We start from the raw sequence: 13,031 nt of genomic DNA on the forward strand, positions 1-13,031 counted from the left end.
CTATGACTCAGCTATGACTCAACTATAACTCAGCTATGACTCAGCTATGACTTAGCTATGACTCAGCTATTACTCAGCTATGACTCAGCTATAACTCAGCTATGACTCAGCTATGACTCAACTATGACTCAACTATAACTCAGCTATGACTCAACTATAACTCGGCTATGACGCAACTATGACTCAGCTGTAACTCAGCTATGACTCACCTATGACTCAGCTGTGACCCAGCTATGACTCAGCTATAACTCAACTATGACTCAGCTATGACTCAGCTAAAATTAATTAGATGCAAATCCGAACAAATTGAGTTTTTTTAATAAAATTTGCTCACAACCTGTTCTAGGAGTATAAAATCTGTGCAATGTGATGTTAACCCAACTTTGTTTGATGAACAATTAAAAAAAGTTATAAAACCGCGTTTCGTAGCGATTGCCCGACTGTGAAAACCCATAATCAATTCAAACAACTTTCTGTCCATCAAACTGCTATGAGACAATAAGTTACCAGTTAGTATTTTTAGCCATGAAAGTCTGGTTAGAATATAGACTCAGCTCTAGACTTTGGCAAATAGATATAGTAAGGTTAACAACTGTTGACCATTAATTTTGTTCTCAGTAATAATTATTTTCGTATAAACCAGAATCAGTTGAATACATATTGTACAGAGTTAAATTTGACATACTTTAATATACATGTACATGTATGTAATTAGTTAAATATACTTAATATATGCTTAACCTAATATATACTTAAATAGATGATGTTATATGGCATGTAGATATATGATGTGATTTGCATGTGGATTGTCTAATGCACCCTTTATCTGTTTCCTGCAAATCTTCAACAATTAAAGCAGTTGGTGTACTGTGAAATGTAGCATCCAATGAGCTAGGTGTTTGATTCCATTATAGGTCTTGTGAACCTGTTATGCCAGGAGGCGTGGGACAGCATTGAGCCCGGAGAAGACTTAGAAATTCCTTTTCAGCCCAAGGTCTGGGCAGTTGATGCTATTGATAAGTCTGCCCACAAGGTATGTCCAATCATATGAACAAGTTATAATTACTTAATAGGTAAGTGCAATCATATATACATTTCACACACATACTCAAGGTAAATTACAGTTCTAATCAATGGATTGGAATTCACACCAAATATGGATTTGTACAATCATGGATCTCCTTGTAATTAACTTAATGTATGGATTTTCCAAAATGCGATGTCAATTTTCTAAGATGTGATGTGAAATTAGAGCAAAGATTTGCCTCACTACTCCAAGAAGCTTTGAACTTATGATGTTAAAAGCTTCTTGAAGCATTGCAGTTATTGTAAGTAAAAATAAAATTAAAAAACATCACAAATATAGAAAATAAAATGATACAAGAATTTATAAATTAAGTTAGTTTAAACTTCATTCAGTTAGAGAGTTAAATTTGTTGCATATCTCTATTACCACAATATACCTCTTTGTCCACAATATACTCTCTTTGTCCACAATATACTCTCTTTGCCGACAATGTACTCTCTTTGTCCACAATATACTCTCTTTGTCCACAATATACCTCTTTGTCCACAATGTACTCTCTTTGTCCACAATATACTCTCTTTGTCCACAATATACCTCTTTGTCCACAATATACTCTCTTTGCCGACAATGTACTCTCTTTGCCGACAATGTACTATCTTTGCCAACAATGTACTACCTTTGTCCACAATGTACTATCTTTGCCTACAATGTGCTATCTTTGTTCACAATATACTCTCTTTGCTGACAATGTACTATCTTTGCCCACAATGTACTCTCTTTGCCGACAATGTACTGTCTTTGTCCACAATATACGCTTTTTGCCGACAATGTGCTATCTTTGCCCACAATGTACTATCTTTGTCTACAATGTGCTATCTTTCTCCACAATATGCTATATTTGCCCACAACATACTATCTTTGTCCACAATTTACTATTTTTGCCCACAATTTACTATATTTGTCCACGATGTATTATCTTTGCTCACAATCTACTATCTTTAGTCACAATGTACTATCTCTGTCCACGGTGTACTAGTAAGAATGTCTGCTCTATTATTTGTGGCAACTCAAGTTGTTTTTTAGCCTTTAGTCAATCTTATACACATCCTCTCCAACTTCACCTCTGTATTTGAACTGCTTGGAGGCGAGAAACTGCCTGTGAACCCTCAGTACACCTTCCGAGACCGACCGTCATCACTCATCGTATGTTTACAATATCTCAACCAGTTCAGTTTTTTTAACACTTGTCATCACTTGACTACCTTGTTGTATTTGTTGCAAGTTGTCATCTGTGTCATGCCTAAACAACCCTAGGGCAATGACAACTTCTTGTGCAAAACTATCAGATTTTTTGGTTTTATCAAATATTCAAGTACATACATGTATACCACATGTACCAAGGTAGAGATTTGCTATCACTGTACAGATGTAAGACTTTATTTTTTCATTGGTTCATTATGTTTCAAGTTATGCATCGAATCATATACAGTGTTTATATATCGTGTATAGATATTAATTTGTTTCAGCGTTGTCTTTGTAATTAGAAACCCATAGTAATTATCTAGTTGTTTTTCACCCCCTGGTAGAAAACATCGAAATTTTATATACGTACTTTACATATTAAAAATTAATAACCAAGTGGCATATTAACCTTAGTAACTATAGTTACCTATAGTAACTTTATTGTATTTAGTGGTTATGATTTGCAATAAAATGTAACATTACAATGTACTACGTGCAGTACGTATGGTAGGGGACTCTTACCTTCGAGGCAGACGTATAATATAAACTTAGTACTTAACTTAAATGTATTTAGCTTACTAAACACACGCTTAGAGGTAAGTTTTAGTATGTATTTTACTAAACTAAAATTTAATTTTGTCATCATCTTTAATACTTATTTCCAGTTTCATTTTCAATATAACATTTAATGAATATGCTGAACTGAGAGAGAGCGAGCATCAGATCTCTTTCAGGCAATGCGAGATGGATTTCAGCGAATAGCATATTCCCATTTTCATTATTTCAACGAATATAGCATACTGCCCGTCAATTTTGAATTCCGAGAGACATTTTTGTTGATGTCATATGGCGAAAAAAATGCCATATTTATGGGACAAAAAAATAGCGTGTTCCACATTGTAAGACGAAAAAAAAATGATTACGGGGACATTGTAACCAGGGAGTGCACTGTACTTAGCTTGGTTGAAAACTTCTCTTAAAAGCTATTACAGGTTCAATATTTTAAATTATATTTCAATAAAAACATGGCAATAAAAAAGTGAAATAACTAACCCCCAGCTACTCAGCAATTACAAGTTCAACGTATTCTGCTTAAAACATTTAAGCAACACTTTTCGCATAGTTTCTACTGTAAAATTTGGCATGACACATTAGAAAGTCCAAGAGGTCTGGGAACAGAATTTATCCATTCGCGAGTAGAAAACGTGGAGGGGTCCAAAAATTCACAAACATTGATTAAATACTTTATCCTCCATCTCCTCAAAGCATGGCATTCTGAAAGACACATTTGACCACCTTATAACAGGAAGTTAAGAGATAAATAATAAGCTTTGACCTCTTGACCTCTAGTGTCTTGTGACAACTCATGACACATATTATATGTTTTTGGTACAGTGTGGCAGCCATGTACAGAGTGACAGCCATGTACACATGGCAGCCATGTACAGTGTGACAGCCATGTACACATGGCAGCCATGTACAGTGTGACAGCCATGTACACATGGTAGCCATGTACAGTGTGACAGCCATGTACACATGGCAGCCATGTACAGTGTGACAGCCATGTACACATGACAGTCATGAGTTGTGGCACTAACAGTTTCAACTTACCTACTATTGTCTGCCATCTTTTTTATTGCTTGGTATCACCTGTCATAGCTTGTCAACAATGTCGTTTTAAAATGCCTGTCATTGCTATTATTTCAGCCAGCATATAGCCAATGCTTTGAAAGTTATTGCCTCTCTTAGTCATGATATTGGCTCATTTTCGGTTGCTAGCCCTGCTCTAGCGTTTGTCATCTTCTACATTGCCTGCAATGTTTTTTGCATTAGTCCGACATGTCGGTTAATTTCTCTTCTAATAATGTTTGCAGTGAGCTAACAAAGTTAAGAACCAGTTTCCCATTTACAGACAACTTTTCGTTTGTTTCTTATGTATAGCAAGTGACGATATCTAATGTATAGCAAGTGACGATATCTAATGTATAGCAAGTGACGTTATCTAATGTATAGCAAGTGACGATATCTAATGTATAGTAAGTGACAATATCTAATGTATAGCAAGTAACGATATCTAATGTATAGCAAATGACGATATCTTATGTATAGCAAATGACGATATCTAATGTATAGCAAGTGACGATATCTTATGTATAGCAAGTGACGATGTCTTATTTATAGCAAGTGACAATGTCTAATGTATAGCAAGTGACGATATCTAATGTATTGCGTATTTATTTGCCTTAAAAGGGCTAGTCACATCAAATTATAGCAGATTTTATCAGAAAGTAAAAACATTTTTCTACCATTTTAGCTTTTTTGCTGCTTTAGCTGATCTGACTGCCTTATGTTTCAAGATAGAAACTGACAAATAATGATCGCAGATAGAATGTTCAGACAAAAGACGTGCTCAGACTAACCTAAAAATGATGTCAACAGTCGTGCTTCATGTTGATAAATGATAAATATGCGGTTTCATCAGCATTCGGTACTCATATGTTTAAACGGCATTTTGAGAAAAATATTGGGACAAATTCTAACCAACTATCTTTAAATCATCTGCAACATCTATAGTAATGCATCTGAGGCTATATTTGAAGTTTTATTCCAACAATCATGAGCAACTACAAAATAAAAATATGTCAATATTTTTATTTTTTTAATTTGTCATAGGCCTATTAACTATTTCGTATAGTTAATAGGTCTATAGTGTCAATAGAGACTTGCGAAGCACTCCATCTTGAACACTATAGCCGATGTCATAACGAGAGGGACAAACAGGAAACACGACTACTGATGTCATTTTTGGGAACGTATTTTTCTTCTGAGTGTTTTAACCGCGATCAAATTTTGTCAATTTTTATCTTGAAACATCCTGACTGTCGGATGAACTGAAACAATAAAGAAAAGCTAAAATGGTAGAAAAATGTTTTTACTTTCTTAGAAAATCCACTAGAATTTGATGCAACCAGCCCTTTATTTTTGCTTAAGTCTTGTTCGCCCGAGTTACTGGTTACTTACAATAAATCTATGATACCAATGAAAATGTTTGACTAAATCAAAAAATTTCGTATATATCACACGTCTTTTGCATCTAAATGGTGACGAATGTGAACTAGCTTTTTAAAAGGTTTCGGCTAGTAAGCCTTATTATTTCAATTTGCTGAAGAGGCTAATCCTGGCCAAAATTATGTTTCAAGCAGTAAATTCTTCTCTCTGTAGTTATTTTGCTCTTGCAAACAGCAACCCAAGTAAACCAAGTGTTAACACAGCCCGTGTTCCAACAATGCTATCCAACATTCCGATGTTACAACTGTTATACCCCCAATTCTTTTTATGGTTCGTAGGAACTTCTTGACAGGATAGCTATTATAAACACTAACAAGGATGAAGATAAAATGCATTTCCTGTTCAATGTTGAGCAGTCACACGTGTTTGGCCTGCGTCTGCTCAATGCACTCACCGCGTGTTTAGACACACTGCTCCTCCTTGACAGCCAGTTCAAGGTGCTTGACACTCTCATAAGCAGTCAGACAACAGATGAAAAGTGAGTTGAATGTATTAATCGTGAGAGAATAAATACTTTAAATATGTATTACCATAACTAATGTGTATGTGCCTTTATCTCTTCTTATTTAGTGCCGGTGGCCCTTTGATTATTGATGCGATCAGTGTGGAGAGGAGCCATATTCTAGCCCGAGCTCTTATTATAGGTGGGCCATCTGAAAGGGTGCTTCCTTCGCACTCCCTAAATGATGTAAGTTATATTTTTGCTCGGAAAGCGAATAGACGAGTTTTAGGAAGTAGAATCCTTAATTTTTTTCTTTTTTGCCACAATATACTATCTTTGGCCACATTATACTATCTTTGCCTACAACGTGCTATCTTTGCCCATAATGTACTATCTTTGCCTACAATGTACTATCTTTGCCCACAATGTACTATCTTTGTTTACAATGAACTATCTTTGCCGACAATATACTATATTTGCCCATAATATACCATCTTTGCCCACAATATACTATCTTTGCCTCCAATGTATTATATTTGCCCACATGTACTATCTTTGTCCACAATGTACTACTAAGAATGCCTGCTCCATTATTTGTAGCTACTCAAGTTGCTGTTTTTTTAGCCTCTAGTGAACCTTATACACATCTCCTCCTCTTTAAAAATCAACAGTTTTAAATTTGTTTTAAATTGTGCCACTTTTTGAAAGTGGCATAATTTAAAACCAACTCTCTAAAAGTGTTTGTGTTTGTAAGTTAGTTATTTATTTCTAATAAACTAATCAACGGCACCAGTTTTAGTACAATATGAAATTTTCCATAGTAGTCCAATGAAGGGGTGAACAATAAATTCTATATATTAAAGGCTCACTCAGGCGGACTGGAGTTACCCCTCATCACATCTGCCACCCCACAGAAAGAGTACCTGCTTAACATTGCCAGCAAATCGTCAATGAAACAAGGTGCGTCCATTGTCAACCTTTCAAGCACCAAAATATAAACTCCATTTAGATCAGTTTGATTCATAGAGACTGGGTTGAGCTGATGGAAATTCTTCTCAAATATATTTTTAGTCTCGCTTGGAAAGACTAAATTGTTTAGACATGAAGCTCCAAAATTTACTTTGCTGCCAATAAAAAATAGTTTGAAGACATGATGGAGTGGGGGAGGCAACTTTAGTTCAAATAGAATCTCATTAGCATTCAATTGGATATCTCCTAGCTGACGTGTAGCAAAATACCCTGTCACAGAACTGCATTAGGTGTATTTTATGTGTTTGTATGTGGCTGTCAGTAGTGACAATATGCCGGTCATGTGAAGTAAAAGCACTTTATTTTTAACTCAGTGTAAATACCAAAATAATTTGAATTAAATGCAAGTACTCAAGAGCAGCAAAGGCATTATGGGTAATGCACATATGTGAAAAAGTGTTGCTGCCAAAGACCTGAGATTTTTATATTTTCTTTAATTGAAAATATAGGTTAGAGTCAGAAAATAAAATTTGTCAAATTACTTAATTAAAAATATTACAGCTAGAAAAAGGTAGTCGTTTAAACAGCTTAAAACAAAAGTGTTTCTGTCTATGTGTATATGATTCATATTAACAATTATAGATAATAGTTAAACAAAATGTTTTTACTGATACTGTGTGCAAAAGCTGAGTCAACGGAAGTGTGAACTCAAATCAACAGACAGAATCAAAATCTCTCAAACCCATCAATTTAACAATCACTGCTGTTTGGAGACTAAGGCTTCTGCTTATTTGAAGAAAACGTCCAGGATTTCAACAATTTTAATCTAGTTCACAGTCTAACCAGACTTAGACAATACACTACTCTTAAACTACAAAGGATAAGATCACAGTCTATCCAAACTTAGACAATACACTACTCTTAAACTACAAAGGATAAGATCACAGTCTATCCAGACTTAGACAATACACTACTCCGAAACTACAAAGGTTCACAGTCTATCCAGACTTAGACAATACACTACTCTTAAACTACCTTGAATGAGATTGTAAAGTTTTGTGAATTTGAGAAGACAACATTTGTAAAATCTGACACAGTTGCTGATTTAAACATTATGAAGTGTGTCTGTGTGTCATTCCTGCTTCCATTTCTCACCAGAGTTAGATTAAACAGTAATCTTCAATTTTGTTTTAATATTTAAAAATCTGATCAATACTTGCTGGGTGAGCAAGAAGTACAAAATATTGGGAGCCTCTGACAAAAGTGTAATGCACATTCTACCTAACTTTTCTATATTTGAGTCACCAGTTTACTGGTCTTAATATTGATGTACATGTAAATTCATTCAGGAAGTTCATACAGGAAGTTCATACTCTCATACAAGCTCATCTCTCACGCAGGGTTACAGTTGGGCTCTGCAATCGTAACTCATACCTACACATATGTTTCGAAAATCCATTTACAATTGTGTTTATAATGTCTACCTGCTGTCTGTATGTATGTACTTATGATGTCTATTAGCTGTTTGTAAGTATGTACTTACTTATGACGTCTATCAGCTGTTTGTATACATGTATGTACATACTTATGAGGTTTAATAGCTGTTTGTAATTATGTACTTAGGATGTCTATTACCTATTTGTATGTACAGTATGTACTTACTTATGAGGTTTAATAGCTGTTTGTAATTATGTACTTATGATGTCTATTACCTATTTGTATGTACAGTATGTACTTACTTATGATGTCTTTTAGCTGTTTGTATGTATGTACTTGCTTATAGGGTCTACTAGCTTTTTTATGTATATATGTACGTACTTATAGGGTCTACTAGCTGTTTGCAAGTATGTACGTACTTATGATGTCTATTAGCTGTGTGTAAGTATGTACTTACTTATAAGGTCTACTGGTTGTTTGTAAATATGTATGTACTTATTAATGAGGTTTACTCACTAGCTGTTTGTAGGTACATGTAGGTATTTAGCAATGAGATTCAAACGAGATTATATCAAAAAATTTCAGTACATCTTCTATTTGCTTGTAATTATTATCTGTTGGAAATCAGTTTCAGGTATCCCCTAAGCTATATCATTTATTTCTCTCATATTTTGGAGTAGGGAGTATGGTTCTCAATAAGTGCGATATGCTATATAATATAACTGTATGATATGCTATATAATATAACTGTATAATATGCTATATAATATAACTGTATGATTTGCTATATAATATAACTGTATGATTTGCTATATAATATAACTGTATGATATACTATATAATATAACTGTATGGTATGCTATATAATATAACTGTATGATATGCTATATAATATAACTGTATGATATGCTATATAATATAACTGTATGATATGCTATATAATATAACTGTATGATATGCTATATAATATAACTGTATGATATGCTATATGATATAACTGTATGATATACTATATAATATAACTGTATGATATGCTATATAATATAACTGTATGATTGTACTGCAGTGCGTGGAAAAGCATCAGGTAATTTGTTGCGTTTTGCTACAACTTAGCGTGGTTGGGTGCATCCGCTACCTGCACAACTACTGCTTTCCTTACCTCCCACCAGTGAGAGCTGTTCTAAGTACACCTGTGTTCATTGCATGGTTTAATGGTTGATTATAAACAGCATGTATATGATGTAAGAGTAATATTGTTTGCTGTACAAACAAACCACAGATGGATACACTAAGAGTGGATGTTATAAATTACTAACTGACGATGTGTGACGCCTAACTTGTTTCTTGCTCTCTCATTGTTTATCATGAACATAAAATTGATAGTTTTTGCTTATACATGTATGTTAGGTAGGCACTTGTAGGACACTGTTACGCAGCTCTCGCCATAGTCCAGAGCTTTCCAACTACGGGTGCTTGCACCCCTAAGAGATGCGGGCAATTGTTCACAGCGCTGCACAGTCAAATGTGAAAACGAAGGTGTCTTTGTCGTCACAACGACTTATCTATGTGAACCCTGATTGTCATCTCTTCTGTGTATCAAAAATATATATAATAATGCCATCAACCCTAAAAATAATCTGCGCATTTCACTTACACACAAGGAACCACATTCTGATCAGATAATAGAGATCATCAGGTGTGCCAATAAAGCTGAGAGGATAAGTACGTGCACAATAATTCTAAGGTTGTGGAAGGTGAAAGACTAGCGTAGATTGTACCATATCATGTAGCCAATCCATGAGTTTCGGGTGTGAATTATAAGTCTGTACAGTAGGCAATCCTACAATGTAAATAATCCGTTACAGGAACGTTTACGTTATAAGGATTTTGCGTTGTACGAACAGTAAAATACATGTAAATTGCCTAATCCGTTCCAAGTTCTTTCTAAACTCATCCTTTTGGCAATATAAAAATAACTGTAATGTTATTAGTTTGCATCGAGAACTAGTCTCCTTTTTTGATCAATTTTGTTGTTTTATAGACTATGATGGCGGTAATTTTACAATAAGTTGTATTATAAGCGCATATTTGACGCCCATTTACAACGATTTTTTTATTTTTTTTAGACAGCTAAGTCTATTCTACAAACTAAAATTAATAACAAAAATTTTATACGTCTACAATAAAGCAAGATAAAATATATTTCTGGTATAAAAAGAGTGGTGTCTACCTGTTCGTCATCTACCTGTACCTGTACCTTGGGGTCAAGGTTAGGATAAAAGATAACTTTCGGCGATACTCTAAATTCCGTGACCTTCAGATTGATCGACCGACACTGTAACACCTGCACCAATCGATCGTATTTATTAACAATTGCGCAGTTACTTATTCTCTTTTTTGTCGATGCATCTGACGATCTATCACGACAAACTAAATGTTATTGGAGTTGTATATACAGCACTACATAAACATCATTTTTCTCACAAGTGCGGTGAGATATGTTACCATTCAAATTGAATTTGAGAAGTTTCCCTTCTTGACACTTTACGTTATATGGAATTTTTTACTTAGTCTGAATCTGGAATTTAAGTTATAGAAGGTATATGTTTAGTATCGTCTACTATTATTGTAGATGGTGAACGATTAGCTCAGTTGGTAGTGTTGCCGGGCAGTAAAGCTGAATGTCATGGGTTTGAATCGTGTATTTTGCAATATTCTCTTTCAACATCCAATAGCAATTTCTAACAGACGAATAGACATGGTTCTTACTATAGTAAAGATTATAGTAACAATCGCCAGCAAACACCAGCCATATTTGTTGGGAAGGTCTATACTAGTATTTTAGTCGGTACAACTTACCGGCGCAGAAAGCCATATGTTTAAAACATATCCTCTAGCTCGTAACAGGCTTCTGTAAGCTTTTCATGCAGTTCATTAAAACTATTTGTAATCGGAAGGTCTGCGGAGTAGAAGATCCATGAAGCAGGCCAGTAGAAGAAAGGAGCTGTAGGTTTGGAACAAATTTATACAAGCTGTGTAATGGTTTATTGCAACTCTGAGCCATTTTTCTGTTTTTCAAAATGGATGTAATGCATTAGTTGTAATGCATATATAATACATTTGTAGTAATGCGACTGTATTACTGTTGCAATAATGCAAATTTAGTATAGTTGCGATAACGCAAATCTAATGCAAATGTAATGCAAATGTAATGCATTAAGATCGGTTCATCAAAATAGCTAAAGCCAATAGGCAGATATGCCATTTCTGTGAAAAAATGAAGTTAAACATCAGCTGCCACAAAACAAAAGGCAAAAGATGTAACTGCAATGTGATTTCGCATTTGTTTTACAGAGACAGAATTAAGTCGCTTTCTTGTGGAAAGCAAGTCAACTAAACTGGATGCAGCTTGGCTGGAAAAGTGTAAAACAGTCTTTTGTAAAACTATTGAGAACAAACCAGATGCCACCAAGGGCAACAGTAAGTATTGTCATTGGACCTACACGTTGGTAAAACACTCTCAGCTGCTGGCCTGTGTTATTATCAACCTAGTATATGTTTAATTAGCTCATTCAAGGTGCCTGTTCATGTTTGCTGTTTTAACAGTTCCTATTGTTATAAGATAAAATGATATTTCGTCCACTGATTCATTTACATACATGAATGTGTTGAGAGACACTGTAGATAAAAGGAAATTTAAAAACATACTCATTTGCGCATAACTTAATTATGAAAAACGCAGTGATTAATCACAGAATTTTTGAAAGATTTTAAAGTTAAGCTTTGTATTAGTGGACTTTCTTATTGAATGAGCAAATAATTTTACAGTAAGTTTTTCATAGCTGTTTCTTTATCTTCTATTGCCGTCCGAGAAAGTAGAATTGTCTTCCCTTGTTAGCTGATTAGCTTGGACAAGTCGACGCTCTGCGACTAAACCTCTTGTGACATCATCAGGTCTTGGTGATATATTGATAGTGATTTATTGTAGTGATTCAATTATCTATATTTATTTCTTTTCATAGCTCTGCAGGATGTGCTGGAGAGAACAGTGGCTGTTAAGTCTACAATCAGTGCAGAGGCCATCTTCACTGCTTCTGTTTCAGGTCATTTTAGTGTACAACATTATTGGTATTTCCATTTCAACTCTGCCTTTTTGGCTTCAGCTTACTTTGCCATTCTATCAGTACATAACTTTATTGCATTTCACTCTATTATATCATTTCTCCTTCCCTTGATAACTCTATGGCATTTCATTCTATCGTATCATTTCTCCTTCTCTTGATAACTCTATTAAATCTGTACTTAGTCCTTCTTTTACTCCGTCACTACCTCTTTGTGATTTTAGAACTAATTCTACTTCTCCACTCTGTTTTCCATTCACCTTTTCAACTTGTTTTGAAATTGCTTCACCCTATAATCCTTTTACTTCCTTACTCTATCACTTGATAGCAATATTGTAGCAATATTTTACCACTCTATTATTTTATCTCTCTATGATTTTTTCATTCTATTATTTTGTCACTCTATTATTTTGTCACTTTATTACATTGCCACTCTAATATTTTATCGTTCCATTATTTCGTTACTCTATTATATCACTACTGTATTACCCGCACTAAGAGAATTACATTTTTGGTTCCTTGTTTGTTGGAGTTACCTATACATACTAGTTAATCTGTATATATATAAATTATAGTTTGTTTTAACTTAATTCTGATGACCTAATTACTACAATACTGGCTATCATGATACCTTTATGGTTTAATATGAACCATGTAGAATTCATAGAGTTATAATGCAACTCCCCAACATATCTCTAAGTTTTCTGCCATTATGAACAGTTAT

General features: G+C 34.4%; 1 protein-coding gene across 1 annotated transcript in view; it reads left to right on the forward strand.

Moving 5' to 3' along the window:
- Positions 1–13,031, forward strand: part of LOC137390190 (protein broad-minded-like) — a 37,515-nt gene that overhangs the window by 20,374 nt on the left and 4,110 nt on the right. Inside the window, exons 16-22 of the mRNA XM_068076482.1 lie at positions 915–1,033; positions 2,111–2,230; positions 5,617–5,816; positions 5,909–6,026; positions 6,644–6,740; positions 11,541–11,666; positions 12,209–12,289. Coding sequence (XP_067932583.1) covers positions 915–1,033; positions 2,111–2,230; positions 5,617–5,816; positions 5,909–6,026; positions 6,644–6,740; positions 11,541–11,666; positions 12,209–12,289 — 861 coding nt within the window. The remainder of the gene's footprint in view (positions 1–914; positions 1,034–2,110; positions 2,231–5,616; positions 5,817–5,908; positions 6,027–6,643; positions 6,741–11,540; positions 11,667–12,208; positions 12,290–13,031) is intronic.

The sequence above is a fragment of the Watersipora subatra genome, chromosome 3 (genome assembly GCF_963576615.1).
Source record: "Watersipora subatra chromosome 3, tzWatSuba1.1, whole genome shotgun sequence".
NCBI classification, from domain to species: Eukaryota; Metazoa; Bryozoa; class Gymnolaemata; order Cheilostomatida; family Watersiporidae; genus Watersipora; species Watersipora subatra.